Below are 14,909 nucleotides of genomic sequence, written 5' to 3' on the forward strand. Positions count from 1 at the left end.
ACCACAGCCTGAGACCGTGGTGAGGTTCAATACCTTCCCGGAGCAGGGGGTATGGAGCAGTTCAGATGGAAGGAGCTGCTCCGAAGATGTTAATTTGTGGGAGAGACGCAACAAATTAAATGTGGATACACTGAAATGATCGCCCTTGTTCGGAGAAAGAATCCCAGTCGCTCCGGTACATAGAACCGGCTGCCGTGGGAAGTGGCATGCGCAGTACAGTACACTGAAAGAAAAAAAACTGGTCAAATCAACCGAAATACGAGAGTAGTCACAAAACTGATTCTCAATTTCTTCTCTCGCATGTAGTTGCCACACTTGATTGTTTCGAACAAAACTTGTAGTATAAATGTTTGACGCAACATTTTAAAAAGAGAACTTGTAAGTTATAGAAAAGTAAAGAATCAAATCGCAGGAAGGTAATTTACCACTGGAGTAACTTTACATGTAATTCGGGCAAGTTTAATTTTCGTAACACTTTAAGTTGAAACGATTCCAAAACAATACAAATTGTATGTTGTCGGAAACATCAACATTAAAAAAGAATGATTTTATTATCTTATTAAATTCGTTAGCGTGAGTGAAAATTCGTAAAAACTTGAACAAAATGTTATTAACTTTGGAAAAATCCTGTTCGTTCAAGCAAAACTTTTGCAACAAGAGGGCGGAATTTTGCATTTCGCTTGGACGAGAAGTTGCAAAATTGTACCCGATAGATAGGTGTCCCCGTATCTCATAATTTTTGCACAGTAAATTCAAAAAAGGGTTTTTTTGTTTTGTATTGATAACTGAAAAACTAGTTTTTTGTTGTTTTCCCCTTTTGTGTGGTTTTTCGATTTGATGGTTTTCTTATTTGGGTGTTTTTTTTAAACAAGTGGCATCATCGTCATACAGTCAGTACAAAGTAGAGAGCACAGAAGGGTGACCCGAGCCATGACGGCGCCCCTGCCACGCAGCCAGCGAAGCTAGGACTGAGGGGAGGGGTTGTATGGCCATTAAGGCATCGGGCCGCACAACACCTAGGAGGGCGCGGGGGGCAAAGTAGCACAAGGCATCCTCCCCGTCGTCCTTACCCAAGTGAAGGGTAACCCGCGCCATTACAGCGCCCCTTCCACTCAGCCAGCCTAAGCTAGAACTGAGGGGAAGGAGTTAAATGGCCATGAAGGCGTCGGGCCACTCAACACCTAGGAGGGCGCGGGGGGCAAAGTAGCACAAGGCATCCTCCCCGTCGTCTTTACCTAAGTGAAGGGTGACCCGTGCCATGACGGCGCCCCTTCCACTCAGCTAGCTAGCAGGAGGGAAAAGTATGTCTCAAAAAAGACATCCACTCCCGCTGGCTCACCTACGAGGACTGAATTTCAAAACTGCAAATTCGATGTTTATATGGGTGGTGCCTCAAACTGGTTGAGAAGTCAACACACCATTATTGTTTCATTGGTTTGCTGTCAGTGGTTGTTGGCTATGCTATAAAAGAATAAGTACAAGTGGTTGTTGGCTATGCTATAGAAAATTAAGTACAGGGAGGTTCAGGTTTAAGTGAATAAGGAAATACAGGGGGTTACGTTATTGTAACGCTACGTATGATCGCAGTATTTGGTTTCAGTGCGAATATATTGAAATGTTGGTAGAATTTCAGGCTTTGGTGGTAGAAGTGGTAGAAAATGAAAACAGGCTAAAAAGCTGGTAGATCTACCAATAGTGTGATATAGTCCGTGCACTGGTTGGTATGTATGTACGTGTGTTGAGGTTATCAGCCCAATTAAAAATATTTCCTCGGAAATTTGTTCTCGTGGAAAAATTCCTCCAATTCTTTTCTCCTTGGGAGAACAATAACTGGTGAATAGGAATTTCGAATTTTCGAAGTCAGCTGTTTTGTCAGTTGATATTTCGTTGCTCATTTCTTATTTAATTTAAAAATTGAAAAGTTTAATTATTGTTGCGAATTTGTTTGAAATTAAGAAATAAAGTATAAACAATGCACAGTATTGCATTTCATATGGTATTCACTGAAATGAGTAATTAATTACCTTGGTGCCACAGCAACATCAACAGAGGAGCATTATAAGATGGCGGGATAACACAAATCCGCTGGAGTTGCCTGCTTCCATTCATCAAAGCAATTTTCTCGCGGCCAAGTAGAGTTAAATTCGTCTTTCGTCATATGCCAAAATCTATTTAAGCCTTCTTGAAAAATCTTTGCGCAATTTCTGGATGGTTTTATCAAATATACCAAGAACTCTTCCGATGCTTATGATATACTTTTCGACTTAAAATAAAGAATATTGTGGTAGAATGTACATATTTTAGCACAAATTTGTAGAAATAAGTGTTCTTTCTTAAAAGAACAAATTTATTTCAACTATTTTGAAGCATTCCTTTTAATTTAACAAGTGAAAAAACTCTTAAGAAATGGCAGGAAATCTCCCTCTCACTCACACTCTCACACATTCACAATACCTACTTTTCTCCCATAACCGGTTTCCGCTTTTTTGAACATTGTTCAGAATAAGAGGAAAGAGATACGTGAAAAACTCACAAGGAATATTTATTTAGAATACGAGGAATTTGGAGAAGGGAAAAAACTCGCAAGGAATTTTTGTTTCAATAACTTAAATCTAGCACTTACCGAACAGTCCCTCGACGGAGGCGCCTGTGTCGAAGAGCGAGAGTGGCTGCAAAAGAACACATACATATATCTACAAAAAACCAATGTTGGAAAATACTCCAGTCTATAATGGGAGATATGAGAGGAATAGTCTCAAGCTCCCACGTTATTCGGATGCGCGGTTGCGGTCCGATTGAGAGACTCTTTATTTAGTTGGAAGATGATTAATAATTATGAAACAAATAAAAAAATTAAATTACCTGATTGAAATTTATAGTGCGAAACACCAAAAAAATCCAAAATATTTACTGAAAAACTATCAGGGTTGGGCTACAATATAGCAAGAACGCAAGGCAAAAAAGTGAAAACGATAAAAATTAGTAAGCCTGCAATGCAAAAGAAAATGAAAAGAAAAAGGTGCTGAGAAAATAGCAGGCATGCTTAACCAACGAACCGATATCATTTCGTTACGATAATTAACGTTATTAAACGAAACAAAGTCATTTCGTTTCTTTTATTAACGTTAAAAACGTCAAATTAACGAAATGATTTCGTTTCGTTTTCTGCCATATCAAAACGAAATCAAATCGTTTATGTTGATTATTAATTTCAAACTATGCTGGCAAAGCTGATTGATGGCGGAGTCATTAAAGGTGAAAGCATTAGCCAAGCTGATTGCAACTTTTCTCATGAATTTTGACAGTACGAACATTTCTCAGAGTATTTTTGACATTACCACCAACGAATTACACAAACAAATTACATGGAGTTTGTGTGTGTATGTGCGCTCGTTGTTACCACCTTACGGCTTCACCATGGCTATAGCATTGCCAGCACAATTCAAACATAAAGTATCACGTCTTTGTTAACGTTTTTCACGTTAACGAAAGCTTTTCGTTTCGGTTAAAAACGAGATACAATTTATCTTGGTAATTTCTTTATCGATAATATTTCGAAGTGTTTCAACGGAAACGGTGGAAATTTTTTGATAAACGATTAGCTTAACGTTAAGGTGCATCCCTGGAAAATAGCATGGCTCAATTATATGGTTGGCTCATCTCATCAGCTGATTTTATTTTTATCATTGCATGGTCGATGGGATTGTCAAAAGGAGATGGCAAACTCAAAATGAAACCAACACATTGACAATATTTTCTTACCACACACAAAAACTGCGCTATGTTTTATGTTTTCATTTAATTCCATTCGCCTAATACCAATACACAGATTTTTACAATTTGAACAGACATAATTTTTTGCTGCACAGATGAGCCAACTATATAGTTGAACCATGGAAAATAGGTAGTGGTGAAAAGAAACAAAAAGAAGCAAATAAAAACGGAATTCAAGAAAAAAGTTAGCTATTTGTATGTGAAAAAGGAAGTGATGGTGAAAAAAATAATAAATTTATGTAACAAAGAAAATATGAATGAAATAGAAAAAAAGATGTAGAGAAAAGGAACGCAATAAGAAGAAGTTAATAGTTGAAGAAAAGAAAAATTTATTATAAGGAAACCCGGTAAAAATCTAGAACTAATTATGTAAATTAAAATCGGAAACTAAGATCAAAAATAAATAGGTGATTATGGATATGAATAAAGGAAATTGAACTCAGATGGTGTCTTATTATATGTCGAAGCAATTTTAATTGTGTAATAAAACTTATAATAAGGTAATACCAATCCTTATTCAACCTCGTTATTATAACAGCTTATGTAAGCCTGATTTGTGAATGTAGGGCGCCATAACCTCAGAAGAGATTTTAGGCCGAGCTTCTCTTCCAATTTTAGTTTATGTGAAATCCCAACGGACCTTCATGTTGTCAAAATGCCCTACCGGGGCAGCTACCACCCACCCTAACCTCTTCTAACACATTCGTGGTGACGTCCACGTCCTCCACCTGCCCTTTTGCTCTAAGGCTTTCGAGGTCCTTTTCGACTTTGCCCAATTCAAGTGTGTTAGGATTGTTATCTTTGGGTCTTCTTTTCTTGAGCCGCATATAAATTTTTTCTGTACCCCAGGACATTTAAATGTCTTATCTTCTTCAAGCCATGAAGCAAACTTTCCAAAAAAATTAAATTTGGTGGAATTCACTTGAATCCATCTCATACGAAGCTTTGATAAAAAAATTCGAACTTTATTGCAGCATTCATCATACAATCCCTCGTCTCTATTTACTCCCTCCCTAAAACAGTACACACGTGGTCTAAAACGGCTTTATCCTTTTTTCTTTTGGTCACGTTCTGCAACCCACATCTCATACAACTCCCTCTTTGTTATCGCCATTATATTGTTACGGTCTGCTGCTACGGTCTACGGCTACGATCCACTTGGGAGCGTGTTCACGCGAACACACCTAGCGATGTGGCGAAAGTTGCGATAAAAAGATATCGAAAAACAAGAAAAAGACAGACCGGCCATCGCTAGAGAAAAAATGCATGCAATTCCGGGGCTTGAAAACGAAAAGGTGGAAAAATTTTTGTGAAGCTAGAAATATAGAAGACATCCATATTTCCTTTTTGCTTCACGACAACGCAAACGAAGAAATATTAGAAAAGCTACATTCACCGAAACAAAGAAAGAAAAGAAGCGATATTTGAAGCCGACAGCAGTGAAAAACCACCAATACTGGCTGGTAAAAGTGCTCCTATTAATTGCACACTGCTTGCCGTTTAACTGAATCCCACATTCTTATCGACCAACTACCCGGTCAGCACATTGCTAAAATAAGTGTTGTGAATAATTTTACGCCCTTTAATTGTGGCGAAGCTTTTAACCAGTATCGAACAGTTTGGAATCTTCCGTTTTTTTCAATTTCCTGCGGACCAAAAAGGACATTTAAGAAACATTTAACGAATCTTGCTGATACGACAGCATCGACAAGTCCGAATCCAAATAACAACCTTTTAGTAGTACAGGGTCAAGCGAATTACTAGAAGACTCTTAAACCAACACCTCCGCCTCCAGGGCCAGCTGTACGCTGCAGCGTTATACAACGAACACCCAATTAGCACCAAGTCATCCAGGTCGTAAAAGTCAACACGAAGTTTTTATTGTCACCAGGTTCACTCGATCACCTCGAACCACGGGCGCAACAACCACCAGGCGGTACCACCGACCCCAATACTACTAGCGCATCCTTATTAGCTGCGTTCATACCGGCTATAACAATACTAGCGCAACCCTTATCAGCTACGACCAGATGGGATACAATAAACCAGCTACAATGACCATCACAGGGCAGCGAATATAGGCCTGCGGCCATTCCAATTGCGATAACGAACATCAGCGGTTAAGCGGTGAGTTCGTTCCAATACTGAACTAAAATTATGTATTTGTAGCCTTAACCTTGTCTTTTAAAATTATATTTTTGACTCCGCAACATTATATAATGTCAATATACCAACATACTCAAGTTTAAGGCTATCACCCTAGTGTAGAATTAAAGCGAATGTGAATACGAATGCAATATGCACAATGACCAAAGGAAATGAAAAGTTTAGAAAAAAAAAGCAATTCTTGTTGTACGTTCAAAATTGTTGCATACAAAAAAAAATTACCCAACAAAAAAACAAAGCATATTTTAATGGTCATAGGCGTGCAATTTATACTGCCTGTGAAACAAAAAAAAGTGTTTCAGGTATTAAAATTTGCTTTGCGTTACGGTAGAATTTTACCACTACATTTTTTTTAAATTGATGCAATCGTTGCGAATATGACTTTGGAATGAGCAAAAGTGTTGATATTGTTTCGGTAAGGAATATAGTTTTATTGGTAACTCAAGTTCAGTTGCATTATCAGCTTAAATACATTAAATCTATATTCAGAGCAGGGTTGAGTCATTTTGAAATGAAACAAATCAAAATAAAAAATAAAAAATTATTCATCATTTTAAATTTTTTGATTGACGAATAAAAAGTTATTTTTTATTCAAGCATTTCTTGAATAATGAATAACATTTTCTCGTTATTCAAAATATTCTAATTGATGATAAACGCCCATTCTTATTTTTGCAAATTTTGAATAAAGAGTTGAGTTATTATTCATTATTTACAAAATATGAAATAACAATAAAATTTTAGTTTTTATTCAGTTATTCAAAAATAAAAAAATAAACCATCGAGATGCCCTCAAAATATACCCATATGCGCAACCAGTTCGCGTGTAGTTCTGAAGCTTCTTAGGGTAATATTGAGATGATTTTGGGGAGTATTCGCGGGGTTTTTTGGGGACCGTTTGGGTGTAATTTCTGGGACACTTTGGCATGGTTTAGGGGAGTACCTCGGGGTCCTCCCGGGGTCATTCCGTGACCTTTTTGGGACTCCCTCGGGGTCATTTGGGGATGGTTTTGGGGACTCCCTCGGGGTCATTAGGGGGTCATTTCGGGATGGTTTTGGGGACTCCCTCGGGGTCATTTGGGGTCATTCGTGGGTCATTCCGGGATCTTTTTGGGGACTCCCTCGGGGTAATTTCGGAATGGTTTTGGGGAGTCCCTAGGGGTCATTTCGGGGTCATTTGGGGGTCATTTCGGGATGGTTTTGGGGACTCCCTCGGAGTCATTTGGGGGTCATTCCGTGACCTTTTTGGGACTCGCTCGGGGTCATTTCGGGATGGTTTTGGGGAGTCCCTAGGGGTCATTTGGGGGCCATTTCGGGATGGTTTTGGGGACTCCCTCGGGGTCATTTGGGGTTATTCCGGGATCTTTTTGGGGACTCCCTCGGGGTCATTTGGGGGTCCTCCCGGGGTCATTCCGGGATCTTTTTGGGGACTCTCTCGGTGTCATTTTGGGATGGTTTTGGGGAATCCCTCCGGGTCATTTGGGGATGGTTTTGGGGACTCCCTCGGGGTCATTTGGGGGTATTCCGGGATCTTTTTGGGGACTCCCTCGGGGTCATTCCGGGATGATTTTGGGGACTCCCTCGGGGTCATTTGGGGGTCATTTCGGGATGGTTTTGGGGAGTCCCTAGGGGTCATTAGGGGGTCATTTCGGGATGGTTTTGGGGAGTCCCTAGGGGTCATTTCGGGGTAATTTGGGGGTCATTTCGGGATGGTTTTGGGGAGTCCCTAGGGGTCATTTGGGGGTCATTTCGGGATGGTTTTGGGGACTCCCTCGGGGTCATTGGGGGGTCATTCCGGGATCTTTTTGGGGACTCCCTCGGGGTCATTCGTGGGTCATTCCGGGATCTTTTCGGGGACTCCCTCGGGGTCATTTCGGGATCTTTTTGAGGACTCTTGCGGGGTCATTCCGGGATCTTTTTGGGGACTCCCTCGGGGTCATTTCGGGATGGTTTTGGGGACTCCCTCGGGGTCATTTCGGTGTCATTTGGGGGTCATTTCGGGATGGTTTTGGGGAGTCCCTAGGGGCCATTTCGGGGTCATTTGGGGGTCATTTCGGGATGGTTTAGGGGACTCACTCGGGGTCATTTGGGGGTCATTCCGGGATCTTTTTGGGGACTCCCTCGGGGTCATTTGGGGGTCCTCCCGGGGTCCTTCCGGGATCTTTTTGGGGACTCTCTCGGTGTCATTTTGGGATGGTTTTGGGGAATCCCTCCAGGTCATTTGGGGATGGTTTTGGGGACACCCTCGGGGTCATTTTTGATAATTTCGGGATCAGTTCGGAACCCTTCCGGGATCCTGGAATCCACACGAAATTAATATGGACCCTTTTTATTTGCAGTAATTTTATATATACATACAAACATATGTACATACATATATACTTTTTTCAAATCAAATACAATTTTTTTTGACCTATGAGATATACAGGTTTTTAACCTTGATTATACACTCAAAAACTACATATTTCAATGTTAAAAGTATGCTACTAAAGTGTATTGAACTACATATATACATATATCGAAGCCCGAATGGAATATCACCCAATCTCGGTTGCCGATTTGAATGCGCCACATCCCAGAAAACTTTTAAAACAAGGAACTTTTTTCCAAGAATGTCATACCTCATCACGAAGTTAATCCCAAATAACCCCTTGGGAGTCACCAAAACCACCCCGAAATGACCCCGAAATAACCCCGGGAGGACCCCCAAATGACCCCGAGGGGGTCCCCAAAAAGATCCCGGAATAACCCCAAACGACCCCGAGGGAGTCCCCAAAACCATCCCGAAATGGCCCCCAAATGACCCCTAGGGACTCCCCAAAACCATCCCGAAATGACCCCGAGCGAGTCCCAAAAAGGTCACGGAATGACCCCCAAATGACCCCGAGGGAGTCCCCAAAACCATCCCGAAATGACCCCCAAATGACCCCGAAATGACCTCTAGGGACTCCCCAAAATCATCCCGGAATGACCCCCAAATTACCCCGAGGGAGTCCCCAAAAAGATACCGGAATGACCCCCAAATGACCCCTAGGGACTCCCTAAAACCATCCCGAAATGACCCCGAGCGAGTCTCAAAACGGTCACGGAATGACCCCCAAATGACCCCGAGGGAGTCCCCAAAACCATCCCGAAATGACCCCCAAATGACACCGAAATGACCCCGAGGGAGTCCCCAAAATCATCCCGGAATGACCCCCAAATGACCCCGAGGGAGTCCCCAAAAAGATCCCGGAATTACCCACGAATGACCCCAAATGACGCCGAGGGAGTCCCCAAAACCATCCCGAAATGACCCCCAAATTACCCCGAAATGACCCCTAGGGACTCCCCAAAACCATCCCGAAATGACCCCCTAATGACCCCTAGGGACTCCCCAAACCCATCCCGAAATGACCCCAAAATGACCCCGAGGGAGTCCCCAAAATCACCCCTGAATGACCCCCAAATTACCCCGAGGGAGTCCCCAAAAAGATCCCGGAATGACCCACGAATGACCCCCAAATGACCCCGAGAGAGTCCCCAAAAAGATCCCGAAATGACCCGAGGGAGTCCCCAAAAAGATCCCGGAATGACCCACGAATGACCCCGAGGAAGTCCCCAAAAAGATCCCGGAATGACCCCCAAGTGACCCCGAGGGAGTCCCAAAAAGGTCACGGAATGACCCCCATATGACCCCGAGTGAGTCCCCAAAACCATCCCGAAATGACCCCCAAATTACCCAGAAATGACCCCTAGGGACTCCCCAAAACCATCCCGAAATGACCCCCAAATGACCCCGAAATGACCCCGAGGGAGTCCCCAAAATCATCCCGGAATGACCCCCAAATGACGCCGAGGGAGTCCCCAAAAAGATCCCGGAATGACCACCAAATGACCCCGAGGGAGTCCCCAAAACCATCCCGAAATGACCCCCTAATGACCCCGAAATGACGCCGAGGGAGTCCCCAAAACCATCCCGAAATGACCCCGAGGGAGTCCCAAAAAGGTCACGGAATGACCCCCAAATGACCCCGAGTGAGTCCCCAAAACCATCCCGAAATGACCCCCAAATGACCCCTAGGGATTCCCCAAAACCATCCCGAAATTACCCCCAAATGACCCCGAGGGAGTCCCCAAAATCATCCCGGAATGACCCCCAAATGACCCCGAGGGAGTCCCCAAAAAGATCCCGGAATGACCCACGAATGACCCCGAGTGAGTCCCCAAAACCATCCCGAAATGACCCCTAGGGACTCCCCAAAACCATCCCGAAATGACCCCGAGGGAGTCCCAAAAAGGTCACGGAATGACCCCGGGAGGACCCCGAGGTACTCCCCTAAACCATGCCAAAGTGTCCCAGAAATTACACCCAAACGGCCCCCAAAAAACCCGGCGAATACTCCCCAAAAACATCTCAATATTACCCTAAGAAGCTTCAGAACTACACGCGAACTGGTTGCGCATATGGGTATATTTTGAGGGCATCTCGATGGTTTATTTTTTTATTTTTGAATAACTGAATAAAAACTAAAATTTTATTGTTATTCCATATTTTGTAAATAATGAATAATAACTCAACTCTTTATTCAAAATTTGCAAAAATAAGAATGGGCGTTTATCATCAATTAGAATATTTTGAATAACGAGAAAATGTTATTCATTATTCAAGAAATGCTTGAATAAAAAATAACATGTTATTCATCACTCAAGTTTTCTTGAATAATGAATAAAAATTTATTTTTTATTTTTTCGTCAATGGTTATTCAAATTTGTTGAGAACGCCCATCCCTGATTCAGAGACGCAAATAACAAGTAATGCGGATTAGCTTGCATTATCAAAACAAAAACTTCTTTTGTATACATTTTTTTTGTTGACTGAGTTGAACTAAGCCCGAAACAATACCAACCCTCACTGTTACATGTAAAACAGTTTACGTTTCACTTGAACAAGTAAAACGATCTCATTAATTGTACTATAAGTTTAAAAGGTTCATGCTTTACCTGAACCTGTAAAACAATTTCGCTGAGTTCACAATAAATTTAAAAGTTCACGTTCTACCTGAACAGGTGTATGACTCCCGTAATTTTTCCATGAATTTAAAAGCATACGTTTTACTTGAACTGGTGAAACAATATTTTTTTGAGGGGTAGGATTTACCCCAAGTTTAGCCCTAGTTGCGTTTATAATAAATTTCCTAGTGCATAGTACATATTAGTGTCATTATACTATGTGTAATACCAAATTTATGTTCTGTTAAACTCAAAGTAAATCTAATACAACAACCTATTAATTTTGTAAGGGGGCCCCAATTATCAGAAATTGTATCCAAACTGTACAGCCCTAAGATAGATTTGTGAAAAAAAGGAGAAAAGGGCATTTAACCAAATTTCTACAAAAAAAAAAGATTTTTTTTATTACACATATAGTATAGTAGATTATAAAACAAACCAATTATTATTACTTTCAATGGACCGTCGCAAAACGCGGCTCACAATAAATTTTTCTAAAAACTTACAAACAGGAATAGAGTTCCTCTTTAATTAGGCTTGCATTTTCGATTGCTATATTTTTTTTTTATAAAATTATTTATAAGCTTAAACATATTCAAAAACCTTGCAGTAAGAACAGAAAAAGAAAGCTATGTTGGTAACGATGAATATTGAATAAATTTGTTAACAATATGGGAATGCTGGCATCATTATTGATTTAGAAGGCACGTAGGGTGAACAGGTAAGGGGCCACCGAAAATTAGGTGCGTCGGTGGCCATGGTTTTTGAGGGTGGGCTAAGCACCGGGCGTCGCAACAACACCCGCGGCGCCCCTCTGTATATTCGGCCCATTTCCTTTTCATTTTAATTTTCAGCTTTTTTTTTGCAATTTTATTTTTCAAGTTTTTTTTTTAATTTGATTTTCAGCGTTAGTAACCGGCCATGTACCGTTTTTTTTTGCGTCAGTTTTTTTTTGAGTTTGAATTTAAATTTTTGAATGTTAACGGTCTGTCCGTGACATTCGGTTCGGCCGGATGTTGTTTTATTTTGTATTGATAAGCGTTTTGAGTCGGTCTCTGCGCTTCTGTCAGGGTTTTTGATTTTGACAGCTTTCAGTTTTGATAGGCATGATAGGAACTTTTTTTCTGTTTATGGCGCAGGAACAGTAAGGTTGGCAAGGACCCGCCTCAGCCGACAATGACTAGCCACTGTGCACCAACACATCATGCCGACCGCCTTCCTTACTGCTTCCACTGTAAATGCGATTCCATAACAATATCAAAACGGGGATCTACGGGGATGAAGATACATTTGAGTTATATGTAATAATAGCAAGCTTTTCTTTTCACGGCTTTATATATTTTCAGCACAAAAATAATACATGTTAACGGCCCTATGCCGCGCGTAACCGGTGAAATTGTTATCGGCAAACAAAATTACCTAAAATCGTAAAACCCCCAATGTAACTGCGATTCTGAGAAAATGGTAACGCTGTGATGACGAAGAAACTCACCAATGTGTATGGTGGAATTGAAAAACATATGTTTTTGCAATCAAAAGAAGAAAACAGCAAAATGGAAATCAACAAGTAAGTAAATTTTGGTAACTATTTTGTTAAATTCATTATTGTTTATTTTAATTATAGAAAATATGCACGCACCACGCCGTCCCAGTTGAGGTTTTATGTGGCGTACTGTAGGGATCATCCCGAGCTCCTGCAGGATAATAACCGCCCCACATCGCCAAATTAAATACAAAAAATGTGGGAGCAGGTAACATCCAAATTGAATGCGATGGTGGGGCCATCAGGAACACCTGATACTTGGCGAGAGGTAAGCAAATTGATTTTTATATAATTAAGAGTTTTGTGTTGTTTTGAGTGACAAAAATTTACTCCGGCCGAACCAACTCCGGCTACAGCGTGATTGTGCGTTCAAATACGTAGCCGGAGTAATGGAATCTGCAGGATTTCTGTGTTAAGTACACATTTTAATGTGCAATAACATAGAATAGCTCAACTGTGTAATTAAATAAACAATTTTTATTTATAAGTTATTAGTTGTTGAAATTTGTACATGGCATAACAAAGCATCCATGAACGCCACAAACACCAGAATAATACCATACATAAATACATATTATTGTATTATTGTTGGAACGAGGGTAAGAACTGATTGTTTACCTTTATTTATAATTTCAGAGTTTGCGTAACTGGCGAAAACAGTTGCGTTCCCGGGCCCGAAAATTTTCTGCCAAGAGGAGAAAAACAGGTGGTGGACAAAATCCTGTGGCAGAGCTTACTGACTTCGAGCAGCAAGCGTTAGAGGTGTTTCGGATTGCTGATGTGGAGGGCCACTCAACCTTAAGGCTCGGCTCCCAGGTAAATATATTTGTAATAAACTTGTGTAATACAATAATACCCGCTGGTAGTGTATGTGTGAAATTGTTATGCCCATGTACACGTATGCATTTATGTTTTCATATACTACCGATATTGTAGTATTACATTTTTATATTATAAAAAAATGTTTGACGATAAAATTTTTTTTATTAATAGGACGCCAACAATGCCAAAAATGTTCCTCCAACGCCAGAGGAATTACCAGTGGAAAATCTACCACCTGCTGTTCCGGAAGATCCCAACGAGTTTACCTCGTTTTGCTTAGTGGTAAGTGAATCGCCCAGTCGAACTTCCTCACGTCCTGTTGTTTTGTTGCCAACGTCGCGTAACAGGGATGAAATTTTGGAATTGGTGCAACAGGACATGAGGGACAGACGTCATGAGCAGTCAAGACTGGCTCAATCCCTAGACAATTTGGGAAATGGGTTGACGTCGTTGGCTGCGGCAATTCAGGAGATGGTGGCATTGCAAAGACAACACCGGGACTAAGCTCGTATGATGTCAGCAGTAAACCCCTAATTCGTATAAAATAAAGACAGGGTTGCGTGATTCTAAATCCTTTTTGATTTAAAATTCACTTTCAAATAACAGATAACATTGATTTATGATTTCATACCTCGACCAAATGAAAGATTCTTTTGATTTGTGATTTGAAATTTTGTTCAAATGATTGAGATTGTTTATCCAAATCAAAGATACGTTTGTGGTAACCAACTTGTTATGTAATATTCCAAACAAAAACAAACAAAAAACAAAACTTTTTCACTTCATAATTTTTTCTTGTGTAATAAAAGATATTTTTTAAAATGTTTATTTGAACATTTGGTGACCCCAATTTTTTGAACATGCCGTTGGCTACGAGAGAGGATAATTCTGGCAACAATCCGTCAGCATCAGCATCAACAACATCCGCCGTGGGACCGTCTTCATTTTCTGCAACTTCAGTGTCGGGTACCGTATCGGCTGGTGAGATTTTTACGGCACATATCCCTAAACTACCAACTTTTTGGCGTGAAGAACCTGAAATCTGGTTTCTGCAAATTGAATCAAGTTTCAACATTGCTGGCGTAAGTCAAGACTCAACAAAATTTGAATATCTTCTAAGCCATCTGGACCCATCGATTATTTACGTGGTGAAAGACATCATAAAGAATCGCCAGCACAAGGACGTTATGAAGCTATGAAGACCCGAATTATTCAACATTCAACTGAAGCAGCTGCTGAAACATTTTAAAGTTAGGTGATGAAAAGCCTTCACATCTCATGCACCGCATGAAAGCTTTAGCTGGATCTAAGGTCAGTGATAATGTGTTAAAAATGTTATTTTTGGAAAGACTTCCAGAAAAAGTCAAGCGCATCCTTGTGGTAACAGAAGCTGGCAATATTAGCTGATACTATTTTTGAGCAATTTTCTCCTACTTCTTCATTATCCATTGCTGAATTGGATAAAAAAAATGTTCGAACTGCTATGCCTCGTAATGACATATCGTCACATTCCGAATTTTATACTTTTTCATTTAAAATTGGATTCGATCATATCCAGAATAGAAGCTATGGAGAACCGATCTCGCAATTCAAATCGTGGTAGTTTATCTCA

General features: G+C 40.7%; 1 protein-coding gene across 2 annotated transcripts; it reads left to right on the forward strand.

Annotated features, from left to right (window-relative positions):
• Positions 1-12,359: 12,359 nt before the first annotated feature.
• On the forward strand, positions 12,360-14,021 carry LOC137242494 (uncharacterized). Of its 2 annotated transcripts, XM_067769781.1 has the most exons (4): positions 12,360-12,499; positions 12,557-12,743; positions 13,112-13,291; positions 13,469-14,021. In XM_067769781.1, exons 2-4 carry the CDS (start codon positions 12,672-12,674, stop codon positions 13,799-13,801), a joined length of 585 nt encoding a protein of 194 aa, XP_067625882.1. In that variant the 5' UTR covers positions 12,360-12,499; positions 12,557-12,671; the 3' UTR covers positions 13,802-14,021. The 2 variants fall into 2 exon arrangements, with proteins under 2 accessions (XP_067625882.1, XP_067625881.1); XM_067769780.1 differs by lacking the exon at positions 12,360-12,499 and having other exon boundaries at positions 12,531-12,743.
• Positions 14,022-14,909: the final 888 nt, after the last annotated feature.

This window comes from Eurosta solidaginis, chromosome 2, assembly GCF_040869045.1.
Source record: "Eurosta solidaginis isolate ZX-2024a chromosome 2, ASM4086904v1, whole genome shotgun sequence".
Taxonomy (NCBI): domain Eukaryota; kingdom Metazoa; phylum Arthropoda; class Insecta; order Diptera; family Tephritidae; genus Eurosta; species Eurosta solidaginis.